This window comes from Myripristis murdjan, chromosome 3 (assembly GCF_902150065.1).
Source record: "Myripristis murdjan chromosome 3, fMyrMur1.1, whole genome shotgun sequence".
NCBI lineage: Eukaryota > Metazoa > Chordata > Actinopteri > Holocentriformes > Holocentridae > Myripristis > Myripristis murdjan.
This window is the reverse complement of record NC_043982.1, coordinates 41078743-41097434: the sequence shown is the minus strand read 5'-3', so window position 1 is coordinate 41097434 and position 18692 is coordinate 41078743. Positions and strand designations below refer to the sequence as shown.

Below are 18692 nucleotides of genomic sequence, written 5' to 3'. Positions count from 1 at the left end.
CTCTTCCCACTGCAAAACAGTTCATTCTTAAAACAACTAAAAATAGCCCAGCCCATGTTTCCCTTGTCATCGTGCCTGCAGACTCTCGCTCACTCTCCCCTCCTCTTCCCTGTGCTATTTTTAGCTGCCCCCAGGATCCCCCCATGTATTCATGTTTGTCATCTCCTACCCACCCCTCCCCCCTCCCTGCACCCCCACCCCGCCCCCCCTCTGCTCTGTTTGGCTCTAGTGCAGCCCTAGAGGATGCTTGGCACCTCGGCTTCATCTGCAATCAGGAAGATCACACGCGACAGAGTTAGGCGCAGCCGTGGCTAGATGCACGGATTAGCTGAATGGATGAGTGCATGAATGGAATGGAATGAATGCATGAATGAAGAGGGGAGTGTTGTCACAGACCAAAACAAGGCTGGGCAGTCGCTCGGCGTGTTACCGTTGAAAACAAACGTCACCGTGTTGCCATGATGCTCGGTTTGGTGTGCACATCGCTGTCTTGCACGAGTTAAGATCTGAAACAAACGAGGGAGTACTGTCGGAAAAGTCGTCACGCTTGCTTTACGTTCACTAACGTCCGTGGAGGGAAACGGGGCTTCTGATCAGGTTCACAAAGAAAATCACAAAAGCAAAAGCGAGGAAGCCACTATATATATGCACGACACACTTAATGGTGTATCTAGTGGCATTAGTTCTGTTTTTCTGATCAGACTCGGTGAGATGAACATCAGTTTGATTATTCAACATGATTGTTAGATGAATGTGAGCTGATTTTCCTCACATGTTGAATCAGAATCATTTATAGAATTATTGTAATGTTATTTTTGCCCATATCACGCAGCCCTAAATGAAAATAATGGTTGTTGTCCCTGCAGGGAAATTTGTCTTAGATGTTGTGGCAGCAGCACCAAGGACGTGAAATCATGAGTGAGTGGAGTGCAAGAGAAAAGCTTTATGATCAAGTAATAACATTAGATAAAACACATCATGTATACACAATTATAGGATGAGAAAAAAAAACAAAAAAACAAAATGACTTGCAGTCGCTTTGGCACCCGTGTCACTCCAAGTTTTCATCAGCTGTGATTCTAAATCAGTGCTGTGACGACAAAAAAAAAAAAAAAGAAAGAAAGAAACAGAAATAAATTCAGCCAAAAAACTATTTAAAAAAAAAAAATGACTGCTCCTCACTGATGTGCTGCTTGCTGAATGAATGAATGAAGCATGAAGTGTCTGCATTCATCTTGAGCATCATTTTACGGTAGAATACAGTCAAAGTGTATAAATTGATAAGCCTGCACAGTGATTTGTCAGTGTGAGGCACTGGTACGTTGTGCAACAGCAAATATTGCATTAAAATATGTGCATAGCTCTTTCTTAAAGTGTTTGACCTGTGCTTTAGATTAAAAAAAAAACAGCAATAGTTAAATGAAAAACCTAAATTATAATAAGATAAGATAAGATATTCCTTTATTAGTCCCATGGTGGGGAAATTTCACGTATTACAGCAGCAAAGTGGATAGCAAGATATGAAGCATAATTTACACTATAAACAGTATATACAGATAATAAGTACCATAACACAAATAACACAACAAGGGAAGAAAATCCAATAAAACCCTGACGTTATTCGTCATGTGAGTTCAGACCCGGCAGGAGTGTCGGGACGCGTCTTTGAGGAGGGACTCGGAAGGTTACGCGAGGACAAACGCTGTTACGGCTCTCTCTCTCTCTCTCTCTCTCTCTCTCTCTCTCTCTCTCTCTCGCCGTCCCGCTCCCCGCTCACTTCCTGTTATATTTAGCCAGAGGTGTAATGAATAGTTCTGACTGAAAGATGGGTGCCGCTAAAAATAGCCGCCTCTCGCTCTGCTGTTTGTGTCGGGCCGCGCCGAGGCATCCGTCCGCTCGCCTGCCAGACAGAGAGGACCTTGTTTCCCCCCTCCTCTCCCTCCGTCTGTCCTCACCCAACCCCACTACTCTCCATTCACCTGCTCTCTGCAGCACATCTCTCTCTCTCTCTCTGCATTGACGCCTCATTGCCCTCCATCTATCCCCCCCCAACCTCTCTGTTTTCGTTCATGCATCCCCCCCCTAACTTGTCAGCCTCGAAGCCTTATTATCCTTTGAAGTGGTAATCCACAACACTCTTGTTTTATGCTTTTGTTTTTTTTTTTGTTTTTTTCTTTTTCTCCCCCATCTTGGGTGCTGAGTGCTCTTTGCTGTGGTGTCTCTGCACTGCACCTGTCAATCAAACGGTGTGGGCGGGACACCGACGTCTTTCTCCTTGGGTTTTCTGTGTGTCTGTGCAGCCGCGGTGGCCATCGCTCGCCCCTTCCTGACTGCAGGCAGACTTCTTTTTCCTCTTTCGGCTCCATGCAAACTGTATTTTTTTTTTTTTTTTTTGGTGCCAAAATTCGTGTCCCCTTGGTGGTGCGCGTCTTCTCCTTCATTTCTTCAACGAAACCATTCCAGCTGTTGTGGATTTTGTTCCTGTTACTGGCTTTTCAGTTTGGTTTAAAAACAGTCAAAAACGTTTCTTAGGCTGCTGTCTGATGCTATTGGAAATAACTGACCCAGATCAGAAATCACATGATGAGCAGAGATCACACTTGTTTGTGTTCCTGTCTCAAATCACAAGCATCCATGGACTCAAACAAGGAGGTTCATGAGGCTAAATGTTACTCGACTTCTTATTTATTGATTGATTTAGTTTAATTTAGGTGCCTCCAGCCCCCCGATGAAAACCTCCTTGTGACATTCTGTGCCAAGGAAACTGTTTCTTTAGGGGATTTCAGTTTTTATCATTTATTACAACAACTGTAATGTAAAATTTGTCACTTCCTTTTTTTTCTCTGGAAACACCCACGTGATGCTGAGTGGTTCCAGCAGCATGTAAAAGTTTTTATTAACCGGATGTAGCTTCAATCCCTGTTTGTGCTTTATCAGCTGCCAGCAGAGAATCATGACAGAAGTTTTTTAACTAGAGATACGCCGATTAATCAGGCCGATATGAGGCCAATAAACAAAACGTGTCACTATCTACCTTTTCTGCTGACAAGTGCTGTTGTTAAGGGCACTCAAACTTTATTTATTTTTCATTCATTCATTCATTTTCATTTTTTTTTTTTTTTTTTTTACAAAGTTAAGTTTTTGATTACCTTTGTTTAGTTGATCAAAATATGAAAATGTCAAAATATGAAAAATTATTTAAAATAAGTGCATTGCAGACAGAGCTCAGATCTATTTTAGAAAACTGAGATAAAGCAGACAATTACATTAGTGTTTAATAAATGTTCATTTAAGTTTAGCAGTTTTGGGTTGCATTTGTTATTATTACTAAATTGTTGTATTTTATTAGATGCCAAAAAAAAAAAAAAAAACATGATATTGGCATTATATATTGGCCATCAGCCACCCTGCTCTCTAAATATTGGCATCATTATCGGCCACTGAAAACCCGTATCAGTCGACGACCGGTTTTAACCTGAAAATGTCCTGAATCTTTAAATGAGAGGAAACTCTTCCAGCGCTGGTAGGAACTTTCTGGGAAGTTTCTGGCAGAAGTTTTTTTTTCTCGTGCACGTTTCCACCGACGGCACACAGCCGCGTGTTTTCCAGTTTAGCTCTGAACAGCAGATGCATGTTTCTTCTGCTAATACAGCATCTTTTCTCTTTCTCCTTTTTTTTTTTTTTTGTTTTTTGTTTTTTGTTTTTTAATCCTGCAGTTGTGACAGGGGCCACAGATGGAATCGGGAAAGCTTACGCAGAGGAGGTAAGATGTGATGTGTGGATTTTTGAAATTTCAGGCTTTTCTAGAAGGAAGGAGGAAAAAAAAACAGTGGATGATCAGGTGTGTGAGGTGGAACTTAAACACAATCTGTCGATCAAAGGCTCTTCGAGAGAGAGAGAGAGAGAGAGAGAGAGACGAGTGTGAGAAAATACATTTTGGTGGAAAACGTGATAAACGCCTGCCAGCTGACTTCAAGGAGCTGAGATCAATGACCACTTCATCATCACAGCGGCGGACACACCACACACCTGTAGTGCATGGCATGTGTGTTTGCGTGTGTGTGTGTGTGTGTGTGTGTGTGTGTGTATACCTACCTGCTATGTTGTTGACACTTCTTTCTTCTTCTTTTTTTTTTTTTCAGCTCGCTCGCCGAGGCTTTGCCATCGTGTTGATCAGCCGCTCTCAGGAGAAGCTGGATGAGGTGTCCAAGGCCATTGGTGAGTGTGTGTGTGTGTGTGTGTGTGTGTGCTTGTATGCTATATCATCTTATGTTAGAATGAATGAACAAATGTTTTTTTTTTTTTTTTCTGTTTTAAATGACCCACCACTTGTGAGACTCTTAGACACCCAGGAACGAAAACATAATGGTTTACTGCGACTCCCTCCTCCATTATTACACATTAATAATGGTTAAAAGGAAACGAGAGAATGCACAGGATTCAGAGCAATTTATGCCTGTTTGTAGTTTCCCTTTGCACACTTAACCCACGCGTTCAATAAAAAGTCTGTGACTGCAAATATCGTCTTTCAGAGAGCCATTTAAGTTTATTTGCATCACTTAAGCGAAACAGCGCTCGGAGAACAATGTGTGTCACAACAAGGACAGTGAAGCCAAAAGTAAAAATCATGTTCATTCAAGTTGGAGTGTAAAACTGACATGTACTGAGCTGATGAATTAATGAATATTCTGCAAGTATTTTTCTTTGTTTTACATAGTCTAAGTAGACTTCTGCCTGTGAGAGAGTATCTGTTGATGTCATATCGTTATCCCAGATGGCTGAATTAAAAAGTAATCTTTGCAAATAAGACAAAATTTCCTCCTGATGTGCAAAACAAAACGGACCTGAAACCGAAATCGTGACCCAAAAACAGTACAAACCGAACCGTGGGCAAGTTGGACCGTTTCACTCAAATGAAATCCTGAATACATTCGAAAAAAAAAAAAATATGAATGAAATTGCTGTGCTGTTTTTTTCCTCAGTTATCGTTCTGTGACCTGGAAATTACATCTGCATGTTGCACTGTAGGATTGTTCCTAAGGACTAAATAATGAGGGATTGAGTCACATGATTTACGCACGCGGCCTGTTCGTGAATGAAGCTTCAGATCCGTGCGGGGCAGGGAACAATCCTGCTGGAAATGTAAGGGGATTCTGTCCAGAGAAATTAAAGCGCCCTCTTAAAGGAGGGATATCCACACTGAGGGGAAAAAAGATAATCCCAGAGTTCTCTCCTCTTCTCCCTCTGATGTTTTATACGTGCAAGCACTGATATCTGGTGTTTTTGTGTCTGATAAACTGAAATCTGAAATATTCATGCACTTTTTTTTTTTTTTTTATCCTCAGAGAGCAAATGCGGGGTGGAGACCAAGACAATTGCAGCCGACTTCAGTGGCACAGATATCTACTCCCAGATTGAAAATGGACTTGCGGGGCTGGAGATTGGAGTTTTGGGTAAGACTGCAGCAGGGGCTCAGACAAACCACTTTATAAACCTGATTGGTCCCGACCGGCCATCTGAAGTATTGAGTGCAGCTGCAGCCATAAAGCGCGTGCCTCTGACGTTCGCAGACAGCAGGGATAGTATGTTGGACTCTGTTGCTTCAGCGCGGCGGCGTCTCTAGAACTTTGCTGCCCTCCTAAGATCGGAGGGAGGAATGACACTTTGATGTTGAACTGCAGGAAAACACATTTACATGATGCTTCTGTTTGTTTTCATCAGTGATTCTCTCAGTGTAATGTAGAATTTATTTATTTTTTTTTATGTTACCTTTCTCTTTCATCAACAGTGAACAACGTTGGATTTTCCTACTCTTATCCTGAATTCTTCCTCAGCGTCCCCGATCTGGACAAGGTAAGTCTGTGTTGCTTCTGATGTTGTGAAGGTGTGAGCGATTTACCACATGCACGCACACGGTGTGAAGTCAATCCGTAGCGTGGTCAATCCCTCCCGTGTTGCACGTCCTGTTTGCCGCCAGATTTTGCCAAAATGCTTTTCACTAAACCCCCAAAAATTAGTTGTGGAAATGCAGCAGCACGCCTCGTAACATCTGTGTCTCAGGGAGTAAACTATTTTTGTAAATCATTGTCTTTCATGCACGTTCCAGTTGATGCCGTTCAAAGCCTCTCCCGGTTTTTGTTTAGTAGCATAAGGGAGTCTCTCTCTTCACTCAGGCCGGACAGCTGTCCAACTTGGATCAGTCCAGCTGCACGAGAAAGTGCATCCTTTCCAATTAAGTCCGTGGAGAGCTTTGATAATTCATTGGTGACATTCAAATTTCTGCCTTTTGAACTTTGTGGGAATAGAAAAAAAAAAAAATGAAGGCTGTGCAAGAGGGCAGGTGCAGATAAAAATCACCTTCAAAGGAACCGCAAGAGCACAAAGGCTGCTTATTGAAAGTCAGACATTGTCAGAGATGTGTAACTGAAAAATGTCACTTATCTTTTTAATTGACGCTATTTTAAATATAGCATCTTGCTCGAGTGTTGAGGCTTAACTGGCCCCTTTTTTTTCCCTCCCAGAAAAGCGTTTCTTACCACCAGCTGCTGTTTCTGACAGTTTTGAAAGATGTCATCTTTCAGCTATCAGGGCAGATACTTTATTTAGATCAATCAAAATTACCCAGATTTCTCAAAAATGAGGTGGTGATTTTGGAATTAAACCCTTTGTGTATATGCTGTTTACATGGGAGTTAGCATTACCGAGTGTGACCAAGCTGTGTAGATCATACTCCTCTTCTTCCTCTTTTTTCTTTCTTTTTTCTTCAGTTCATCGACTCTTTGATCAACATAAACATGACCTCGGTGTGTCAGGTAAGTGCTCTTCATGCACAGTGTGGAGTTCATTTTATACATTTTACTGAATAGAGTTATTTTAAAGTCACAATGTGGCATTGTGAGAGAACTTTACTTTAACCCCCTGGACCCCAGACCCGCCGGCGGGATAGAAAGACATGTATTTTTTAAAAAATCGCCAAAATTCAACCGTTTATCATAGCTGGAAGCTTTAAAAAAACTATTTTTTCGTCGGAATTTGAATTTTCCGACGGTCCCTGAATGCACCATGTCGGACTTCGGTTTAGCGGTAGAAAAAAGGACGAAATTAAGGCTAAAAAAGTGATTTTTCATTTGAATCATTTTATTATACATGCTTCATTCAACAATTCGCCAAAAAATAGTCGTTTACTCAATCCAGATCATCCAAAAACCAAAAAATTCTGCGGTCTTCAGCGGATCTGAGACATCTTGATTGATTCAGGTGAGCCCAACAGTCGTGTGACAAAAATTCAATGAATTTCAGTGTGTAGGCAACAGTAGTAATATGGAAGGGCACAAGGCAGTAAAAACGCCTAAGTTTATACAGGTTGGAAAAATGTTAATATTTCAGGAAATACATCATGTGAAGCCCTACTTTTTTTTCTTGGATCAGTGACACTAGTGGGCACCTGAAAAAATGTTCTGTACATTTATTCCAGTTTTTCTCGATTTTTGTAAAATAAATTATCAAAAAAAATCAGTTTGCCTTTTTTACTGTTTTATTATTTATGGCACTATAACTCTTTCATACTGTGTGAAAGACATTTTTGAATGGCTTCAAGTGATAGCCACAGCTGTGCTGTTTCCATAGAGGTGCAGCACTTGTAATTGCAGTGAAAAACAAGCCCACAGTGAGCCAAAATGTGCGGGGAGCAGAAAACGCCCCAAAACTGCTTGGGGTTCAGAGGGTTAATAATTGGACATATTTCCAGTTGAAACAGGGTTTTTGGGTGGGTCATAAGCAGGCCTGAGCAGACTGCATCCTAATCAGTGTCAGATCCGTATCTGGAAGGGCCCAGTTGTCTCGCTCGTGTCCAGAGTCAGATGACTAATTACCGAGGAGACAAACACGAAACATCGGGTTGTTTTCTTGTGGAATTGAGCTCAGCTGACACAGAAAATGTGAAAAATGTGAGCAGACATCCCTAAAGAAACACCTTTCCTCGCTTTTTTTCCCCTGCGTCTATCATCAGGGTTTCTGCATCCTGTTCAGAGTCAGATGTAATAAATGTTTACAGTAAACAGCAGCACCGGAGGAGAGTAGTAAACATGGCTCCCTCCAGCAATACATGAGCAGCCTGTCTTATTTGCTTCTGGTCTTTCCTGTTTTTCTATTTTGTTTAATTGGTCATTATTGTGAAGGCTACCTTGGTCTTAAAGGCATCCGACCAGTCAACACTCGTCCCTGCATAGATCAGTAATCACTGTCGTCCCATGTTGCTGCTCCTTTTCAATCACAGATTCTGGGTCTGCACCAGAGTTATTATGATTTTGTATTTTTCCTTAGTTTTTAATTTTATTTCAATTTTAATTTTTGTTTTCTGTTCAGTTGAGTTTCAGGTAGTTTCCAAAGTAGGTTTGCTTGTTTCAGTTTAGTTTTTATTGTTAAAAAAATTTATTTTTAGTTAAAGTTTTTATTAGTTTTGGTGTGTTATTATTCTGATATTAGGGGCGGTGTTTGTCAGAATAGTTACTCCAATCCAAAGCCAACACTTTGTAAAGGCAGCTGACTCCCAGTCATGTTAGTTAGTTCTGCATGTACACAATATCGTTTGAGCTAGTTTTTTTTTTATTTCAGTCAACTAAAAAGTTTTGTTTTTCACACCTAGTGGTAGTTTTTAGTTTAGTTTTGGTTAACTACAGTAATCCTGGTCCATATTAGTCACACTGGGCCAGCGGTCGTCGTTGGGAAACACATGATCAGTCGGATTTGCTGACTGCTGGGCTCACATTGAGACAAACTGTGAAGTGGATCATTTTAGAAGTTGCCTGCTGTGTAAACTGATGCGTAGGGGGGAGAGTCTGTTTTATATGATGTTGCGGGTGGCGGGGGGGCGGTAATGTATGTTCAGTGGATGTGGTCCATATCGAGTCTTCCCAGTCGATTTGGAGACTCGGAGCAGAGATCATCTTGATGAACAGGCTGGATCTCCTCCGGTCTCCGCGCCGTGGACTCTCCGCCCTTCAGGACTTCAGCCTGACTCATAAATTTAGTTTGATGCTCCAGTGGGGGTGTTTGAGATGCCGCTGTAAATAAATTTGTCCTTGGTGGAGAGGTGGCGTGGCTGCAAAAGTTTGAGATCCACTTTTCAGGCAGGCTGTCAGACCAGCAGAAACACACTCACACATTCACACTCACACGCACACACACACGTTGACAGAGCATCTGCAGGCACTTCCATCCTTCTTCTCCGTGTTGTGCGGTTCCCAGCGCAGCAGCTGAAGCCCACCCACACATCCCTCGCTCTCTTAACACTTGTTTTATCTCATTCAATATTTCCCTTAACGGCTCCCTCTTCTATCAGTATCTGTTTCTCCTCTCTCTTTGTCCTCCCTCCCTGACCACTTCTCCACACACAGCCCACACGCACTTGTACACAAAGACACACAGAAAACCCACACACGTGTACACACACATACACACACAGCCCACACACTCGTACACACACACACACACACACAACCCACACGTATTCACCGATCTGTTCTCCTGAGTGTCTTCTCTCTCTCTCTTCCTCTCCATCCGTTCCAGATGACACGTCTCGTTCTTCCTCGAATGGTGGAGAGGTAAGTTTATCGGACGCGAGGAAGTGATTCACTGTTAAACGTTTGATTTCTGTGAATCTCAAGTAATTGGACAGCTCCTCAAACGCATTACACAGCACAACGAAAGTGAAGTGAGCAGTAATCAAACGGACAAAAACGGCGGGTTTACTGAAATAAACAATGTCAGCGGCTGTGGGGACCTTTTTGGAAAGCGAGGATGAGTGAAAATGTGTTGAAATAAGTGATAAATTTTGTTCATGTCAAGGAACTCAAGTCTGAAAATAGCCTCAGAAAATACATAGTGTTTATCTTATTTATCTACTTTATTTGTTTATCAGATAGGGACAGAGCACATTAATAATCATCAGTTTAAAATGCGAGATGTAAACTTGCCGGCGTTAGCGGGAATGCTAATTTACATCCGTAGTCCCTGGGCAGGTAACAGAAAACACAAACAATCTAAGTAAGAATATGTAAATACAAATATACAGATACACAAATAGAAAAAGACAAAGTTCATTCTGCATTTGTCCACTGTGTCCCCTGGACGAGCTCCTACTGATACTGTGGATCTGTGATTGGCCCGCCTCGCCGCTGCGTCTGCACAGATTTTCTTGGCTAATGATCGATTCTTTCAGTATGTGGTATTGACGGGTTGTGATTAGGCCACAACACCTGTCAGTTTCCGTTGCCATGGCAGCGGTGTTGCCTGAATAGACTGCAGTTTGGGAACTCGTTAACGAAAACTCCAAGGTGTCAAAAAGTTTGACAAAAACTACTTCGTAAAACAGTTTTGGTGAAAACTCCATGTGCAGCTGGACCGTCTAGTTTAGAGCAGGTTCTCCTAAAATTTTACTTAAATTGGTAAATGGTTAATGCCCAGTTTTAGCCATAAATCACTCTAAACGAATCATCCAGGAACAGATTTCCTCTGTTGTTTTGGTTCCAAATTGTTTTTTGCAAACAGCCCCTATTCCAAAGGGATTAGATTAGCAGGGTCAACTTTTGTTTCACATTTGATGCATGTCATTGTCCCGTCTCATACTCCTGTCCTGTCTCCTTCCACTGTGAACTCTAATAAAGCAGAAAATGCTCAAAAAGTCAAAAAAAAAAAAAAAAAAAAAACAGCACTTGCTCATGTTGGTTTATTTGGTTTTCAGGAGAAAAGGGGCTATTCTCAACATTTCATCTGCCAGTGGGCTGTTCCCCGTACCGCTGCTCACCGTCTACTCTGCCTCCAAGGTGAGTGCACTCTTCTGGAGAATTACAGCAAATACTGTCAAACACCTGGTGACCTTTCCTCCACAAAGTGTTGAAGTCTGGACTCATAGCACAAAAGACTGCTGATAACAGATGATGCAAGATTAAGGGTTCAGTAGGAGGTGAGAAGAGAGGAAAGGATGAGTTTTTTCTCTCTTTAGCACTTTATTTTAATTGTTTTATAACAATGAAGTAGATTGAAGCAATGCCATTAAATTAGTTTTTAATTAGTTTTTAAGTTTTCATCACATCTGAATAGCATTTTAGCTGAGTAGATGTAGCATTCTGTGGTGTGGAGTTACATGAATAAGTGAGTGACTAAATAACTTTTATTGGAAAACGCTGAAGTCATGTTTTATAATCGTCTGTTTTGCTGTTTGTCTTACTGCAATGCCTGCTGTTCACAGTTTTCAGTTAATTGATTTGTCAGTGTCTGAGTATTGGTTCATGTTTATCTTCAAACTGTTAGTGACTGCAGTGCAGCATAAATGTGCTTCTGAAAAATCCATCCACAGTAAATCCAAGCAGAATCAGATTGCAGCTGAAATGTGTTGCAATTTCATCAAGTCGCATGCCAATATCAGTTCAGGCATGAGCTGCTGATATTTTGAATGCTAGGTTTATTTTGGGATAAAGTGGTGTCACCTGCAGTTAAGGCTGACTTGAGTTTGACCTCTACTTCCACACATCACCAGCACGGAAACGGCAAAGCATAAACTCGCATCAGCGTTATTTTGGGCTTGGAATCCCAAACCCTAAAAACATCCAAGGCAGAAGTCTTCACCCGAACAACAGCACGGCTGTCACGGTGATCAATTTCATAGGACTGCGTTTTAAGATGCATTTTAGAGACATCGAGAGCTATTAGAAAAGTCAATTTCAATTCAGTTTCTGAGGCAACGAGTGGAACTAAAGTTGTCAGTGGTAGATGGAAAGTCATCGATAGCCTGTGGAGAGGAACAGAAAAATCTAACTCCGGTATCACCCTATAAGCTAAATTAAGCCTTCAATGGAAACTGTGTGTGTACCGCCGCACAGAGGGTCACAGTGAAGATTTATGGTCTAACTGGCAAGCAGCACATACTCCAACCTAAATGATGCCCTTTACCCACAAACATAAAACCTTGTACTGGCATCGGCTAACCTTTATTCGCCTGCCATGCCTTAGCCTCTGTAGGGAACCTCCAGCCATAATGCAGCTTGTGGCTAAACTTTCTACGGAGACGCCGGGGCCGACTTGACCGAGGGAATTAAACTGCTCGTTCGCCAAGTGGAGACATGGTGATAGAAGGGCAAACACATGTCTGGCAAAATGGACTCTCAGTTCACCTTTAAGTCATGTTCGTGCTCCACTCTGTGTGTCCGTTAATGTACTGTGGGAGTGAATCCACGGTACAGCTCAAATTTACAGTAATTACAATGCAAGGACATGCATTTGGTAAATGTTAAAGGAGTTTCTTGCTGAGATTCTGGATTTAGCCTTTAATGGCATGTCTCTCTCTTATGTAGGCTTTTGTGGACTTCTTCTCACGCGGGCTGCAGGCTGAGTACAAAAGCAAAGGCATCATCATCCAGGTAAAACCACTAAACAACCTTTGTTTCTCTGATACAACGCCATTTTGATTTTAATTTTGAGAATGGTTGGCATGAATGCTGCTTAAACCTTTTAGTAATTTGAGGTTATAATAAATAGTAATGCTGATAATAATAATTATATTGATGAATGAATGATGAACTTTATTTTGTAGAGCACCATTCAGGCAAGACATGCAATTCAGGGAATAAGGGAAGGTCAAGCCAAGAAATAAAACAGGGAAAACAATAACACAAAAATAGGTGTGTTTTTGAGTGTTTTTTAAAGATATCAATCGAACCAGACTCTTTTAATATGGAGGAGCAGAGCACTCGACAATTTAGGAGCATAAACACTAAACGCAGCATCACTCATTTTTCTAGCAGAAGCCTTTGGAACATTTAAGAGGCATGCTGCGGCAGACTGAAGAGCGTGCAAGGGAACAGAATATGAAAAACAGTTTGAATTATAGGGGGGTGCCACTGCCAAGCCATTCAGTGCTTTAAAAACCATGAATGGCATTTTAAAATTGATGGTAAAAGTCGCAGGGAGCCAGTGTAACTCACCTAAAACAGGTGTTATATGCTTCCCTTACATTAGTCCTGGGTAAAACCCCAGCAGCAGCATTTTGTGTGGTTTGAAGTTTGAATGCAAGTTTGTATGTAAGCTGTGTATAAAAGAATGGATGAGCTTCTCGGTGTTGTTTTCATTTAAAATGGCCTGACCTTTAAATAGGTTTGGTCAAAGAATTAAAGTTAGTCAAGATTAGAATATAAAATAATACCCGGGTTTTTCACTTGTTTTTTGTAGCTGCGAGGTTCCCAAATTTGAGCAGATCAAATCCCTCTAGGACTCAGGGCCGATAATAAGGATTTCAGTCTAGTCTGAATTTAACCGTAAAAAATAATTTCTCACACATTTATGTCAGTCATACGGTTGGAGATGAAAGTATGCTTTGCTCCTCTGGTTTTACAAATTTATACAATTGTGTATCAGCGCGTAGCTATAAAAATTCACATTATGATAATGGATAATATTATCCAAGCATGTATAGAGAAAACGATAGGGGCCCCAACACACTACCCTGAGCCACACCATGGTCTATTTAAACAGTGTTAGAGATGTGCTCACCAAGTTGTGCATACAAGTGTGTATCGATAATTGAAGCACAACCAGTTAAGAGAACTCCCAGAGAGTCCATCCTGTTCTTTAAGGCAGTGAATTAAAATTTTATGGTTGATAGTGTCAAATGCGGCTCTGAGGTCCAAAACCGTCCCAGCATCTGCACTCAATCTGGGGTCCTCTGTGGCTTTCACTAAAGCAGCAAAATGAGAAAAGAAATGTTTGCTATTCACAGTGCTGATACCTCGCCAAGCCATGAATCTGGAAATGTTCTTTATTTATATAATTCATGAGGTTTTCTCTTTGCAGAGTGTTTTGCCGTTTTTCGTGGCCACCAAGCTGAGTAAAATCAAGCGAGCCACGCTAGACAAGCCCAGCCCAGAGCGCTATGTGGCAGCAGAGCTCAACACCGTGGGACTGCAGAGCCAGACCAACGGCTACCTGCCCCACGCTATCATGGTAAGTGTGTGGTTTGAATAGGGGACTCAGTCTACATGATAATTTCTTCTTTCAAATGACGATTCATTTTGATGGAGGACTACAGTGAAGAAGTTGAAAACACGTTAAAATATTCTCGCACTATAGAATGAAAGTTGACACAAATTTCAGGGTGCCAAAGGGCAAAGGCTTGTGCGACCACTGCTTTTTTGAGGAAAAAATTGTGGGTAGAATTGTAGGTTCGACAATTGTTCCTATGGGGAAAAATAGCACAGCTCCTCTCACAGGTATCCGGATAAAAAGGAAAAAAAGAAGGCAAAACTCTGGAGCAAAATGCACACAAAATTGCAGTGCTTTTATCTGGCACTCATACTCTTATCAACAGGCACTTTGGAATAGGTCAGGTCAAAAAGCTGGACAGGGTTTTACATAATGCATTGTAGTTACCATCCATTCCCAGAAATCTTTGAAGCTGAAGCTGGAGGGAGTATAGTGGGAACAAAATTGAAATTTGGCACGTTCACATGGGCAAACTGGCCAAAAGTTACCAAAAATGTCATATTGGTTTTGATCCCTAAAATGTGCACAGGCTTGCCAGGTGTACTAGTCAAAATTTTAGCACAGCTTCATTTTGTTGCCCCCCAATACAGCATCTGCTGCAAGTGATCACCAATGTCACATGATTGGCTGTTTTCAAACATGTGTCCTTTGCGTTGCGTGCTTATATTTTATCACTTTTGGTAACAGCTCATGATTTTTTCTTTTCACTCATTCTCAAGGTGAATTCGTTTGAGGCTAGACTTGGTGAAGTTGTGAGAGTGTATGTGTACTTATACGATCCTGCAAGCAGATACTCTAAAGACACATTTCCTAGAGAGAAATGTCAGGCGTCAACAAACCCAATTTGTGCAAGACGGCATAAAGAAAGCTGCATGACATTTTTTTTCTGTTCACCTCTGCCGGGCTATTGTTTTCCAGTGTCACCGTCATCTCTTCTTATCTCACTGTTAACCCTGCAGTTTACAAGCTCCCAAATCTGTCACGGAGGCGTTAAATGAACAGATCTCAGGCTGCAGGGAGTGTAGAGATTTGTTTGCAATTGGAGTTCAACAGCAGCAAAGTTTGATTTTGTTTGCATCTTATGCTACATCTGTGCTGCCGCCTTTAGGGTAGGATACTGGCATTAGAAGGTTGCTAAAGATCAGGTGTTGTGAGATCAGTCATACTTTGCCTTGGCACACCACCTTTCAAAAGGTACTTCACATTTTCACACTCTGGCAGGTTCATTGTTTACCTGACAGCCGAGCGGAGCTCAAGACCTGCTGGAAGTGCTCCAGCTAGTCAGAACTGAAAGCCAGACCTCAGTGCAATTGTTCCTCAGCCTTTTCTCCCCTGCTTACATGAGTTGCATGAATTGTTGAAATAGGGCTGCACAATAAAACAACAGTAATTATCGCAATGGAAACATAAAAAAATGTTCTGTAAAATGTTGATGAATTTAAAACAATCGTCCATGATTAACGCACAAATTGCCAGTCATGTGGCAAAACTAGAGAGAGGTCTGGTGGCATGCCCAGTCACAAGCAAGGAGACACACACAACACACACAGGAACCGCACGCTGTATTATTATGGAGGGTAAAGGAGACTAGCATAATGATAATGATTAACATTCTGGGTTCTTTTTATTTGATGTAAATCGAGAGCATAATTTCTATCAGCTCTATGAAAAATGTGTATATCGTGGTGATATCTTTGGCCATATTGCCCAGCCCTTTGTTCAAATGATTAGGGTTAGGGTTAGTATAGTATAGTGTAGTGTAGTATATTGATAGTATCTGATTCTAGAGTTTGATAATCGGAGTGGGAGGCAAAGGGAGAGGGACACAGTCAGAGCACATGAGTGATACTGTTGTAGGTCAGCTGGTTTCTCTAAACACCTTACAAGTAACTGATCTCATGCAGCTTTACAGTCATCTAAATGATTGTCCAGTAAAAAAAAATGAAATCCAGGGTAGAGCTCCGGCGAGGTTTTTACTATAATTAGACTCAGTTTTCACTTTCCTGTGTACAAAGAAGCTTCCTACAAGCTCATCTCCATTCCCTAAATTACTTTTGTGTCAACAGTGTCGCTGAAGCATCTTACAGGTCCTCTAAAATAATGGACTGGGATGCTCCAGTAGCTTGCAGTATTGTCTGTATTTTCAGCACTGGAACTGTGTAGACACGGATGTGACAGGAAGGAAAAGTTGACACACACTCATTCAGGAGAAATCTGCATCTAACAACACACTCAGAGGCAGCAGGGACCTCATAAGACTGAGGCATTTCTCTCTAATTCCTCCATACAGTGTAGGACACCGAGGAACTACGTGACCTGAATATCAATGATATTCAGACCAACTCTCTGAACCAGTTTTCTTGCCACTTGTATTTTTTGCCCCTGAGGAAGATTGTGAGTTTTGTGATTACAATTTTTTTTTCCTCCATTTTTTTTTTCTTTTTTTTTCCTCGAGTGATATCTTTGTGCTCACTGATGTATGAAGTAACTCAAACAAGCATGGATCAATTTGCACTGCTCTAGTTGTATAAATGTGTTTTACCAATCCCTGATGTCCATGAAAGAACTTGAAAGTCCTTGAAAAGTAAAGAAAGAATATGTGAAGGCGCAGCATACCAACTAGCATGTACAACCAAGGCGAGCCTCTGTGCAGCTCGAGCACTCGGCGTGTTTTGTGAAGATGTAACAGGCCGCGGACCGATCCTCTCTGTTCCCCAGCTTTTATTTTCTGTATCATCAAACCACAAGTTGCAGACAAATTGCGTCTTTTTGCTTTGACTGTTCGATAATCCCTCTCCCTTGAATTGTTCAAAACCACTCTCCACTGTACGCGTCTCCCACCGATGCAGTGCGCATTTATTATCAATCAAACTTTATGCACAGTCGCACATTTCACCCGAGTCAGTGTGGTATGATTTGTTTCTCAATAACAGTAAAATTAAGATGGAAATCAGTAGAATAAACCATCAACTTTAAGGGGAAGATAAAAGCAATAGGAAATAGTTAAAAAAAAAATCCATAAACAGAAGTAGAAAAATGTCTTCTTTGTAAGAATAAAAGCCGGGCAGCAGCATTTTGTTTAAATAGAAGCTGAGCTGTTGACTTTTTTGGGGTAAACTAAAACACAGTAGTATTATGAAAACAGTATTATGATCTGTTTCTAGTAAAACCTTGCACAGTTTTTTTTTTTCTTTTTCGAAAATAAAACTCTGTACCTTAGAAATATGTCTTTTTTTCCCCATCAGTTGGTCTTAAGTGACCAAGAGTCTAAGAAAACAGACTTTTACTCTCATAGCCTCAGCAGTTATGAGTTGGGTTTTTGGTTTCATCTTAAAGTTTTAAGACATCAGGAGACCCTCGTAAGCGTATTTCTTTAATATAGAGTCGACAAAAGAGCTCACAAGACTCAAGTGTTAGGGTTAAAGTGGTTTGCAGACACGGATTTCATCAGCGCATCGATGGAAATGAAGGTTACGTTTCCTAATCACACTACCCACTCAGCTCGTGCAGATTAAACAGAATGAATCCCAAAACAGACTTCTGTAAACACCAGGTGTCATTGGACCGGCACTGAAACGGCCCAAACTACCAGAGAACTTTGTCCGGTTAGATATCATCTGAAATTTTTTAAAACTGAAGGCCATCAGACAGAATTTCATCATCAGCGGTGTCAGATTCCAGCAGTTTGGTCCTTAAGCACTCGAAATAAAGCCTATCAGAATCACTTTTCATTCTCAGGTCATTGATTGCCTTTGCCAGTGCGGCCTCTGCACTGTAGTGGCCATTGAACCCAGACTGAACATTTTCAGAGATGGTATGCATTTACAAATGATCACTTAGCTGCTTGAGTCAATCTCTGTGTGTGTGTGTGTGTGTGTTTGTGTGTGTGTGTTGAGGGAATGGATTCTTAATTACCAACTGTTGAAGCATCAAGGTTACTTCTCTTTAGCAAAGGTCTAACCATGACAGTTTTAGAGGGTTTGCAAGAGAGCCAGCCATTTTGCAGGGATGACTTTACCATCTGTTAGCAAATTACCTTTAACTAAACTGTTAAACTAAACCTGATAAACCTGTATTCTTTTTTTTTTTTTTTTTTATTGCTATTTGATTTTACTTGCCTCTCTGGGTTTTGATTATACATCGGCACTGTGGAAAATGAGGGTTCTTCCTCAGTGTGTTCTCAGAGGTTTTAAATAAAATGATGATGATGATGATTTTAAAAAGAATAATAGGTGCTTCATAGTCAGTTAAGGAAAAAAGTAAAACAGGAATTTTGCAGCGTCTATGCAGACACTCATGATTCCAGAGAGAGACGGTTGAAAAGTCATAATTTCCAAAGGAAGAAGTCAATTCCCAGACAAACTTTTTCACCTCTGCACTGATTTCAGAGACTTTCAGACTCTTTCGTGTTTTTCTCAAGGCATGTCTCGAGAAGCTTCTTGTGACCGAAACATTGACTAACGTCGACTAACGCCCTGAAATAAATCAATGCAGAGGTGAAAAAGCGTACGCAGGAATTGACTTCTGTCTTTGGGGAAAAAAAATTATCTTTGGGGACTTTGGTCCTCTGCACCTCACAGGATGTTGCCCTCAACTCATTTTGAAAAGCCCTAATCGGAATAAAAAGTGAAATTTTATGATCTACATGCAAAATAGGT

The 18692-nt window shown here is 41.1% G+C and overlaps 1 protein-coding gene across 2 annotated transcripts in view; it reads left to right on the top strand.

Annotated features, from left to right (window-relative positions):
- Nucleotides 1-18692, top strand: part of hsd17b12b (hydroxysteroid (17-beta) dehydrogenase 12b) — a 50388-nt gene that overhangs the window by 10942 nt on the left and 20754 nt on the right. For both annotated transcript variants that reach the window (XR_003927900.1, XM_030046547.1), the window contains exons 2-10: nucleotides 3717-3763; nucleotides 4143-4218; nucleotides 5346-5453; nucleotides 5789-5853; nucleotides 6768-6812; nucleotides 9568-9602; nucleotides 10742-10823; nucleotides 12351-12416; nucleotides 13846-13995. Coding sequence is in view for 1 of the 2 variants with exons in the window: in XM_030046547.1 (XP_029902407.1) it covers nucleotides 3717-3763; nucleotides 4143-4218; nucleotides 5346-5453; nucleotides 5789-5853; nucleotides 6768-6812; nucleotides 9568-9602; nucleotides 10742-10823; nucleotides 12351-12416; nucleotides 13846-13995 (674 nt within the window). In the remaining variant the exon portion in view is untranslated. The remainder of the gene's footprint in view (nucleotides 1-3716; nucleotides 3764-4142; nucleotides 4219-5345; nucleotides 5454-5788; nucleotides 5854-6767; nucleotides 6813-9567; nucleotides 9603-10741; nucleotides 10824-12350; nucleotides 12417-13845; nucleotides 13996-18692) is intronic.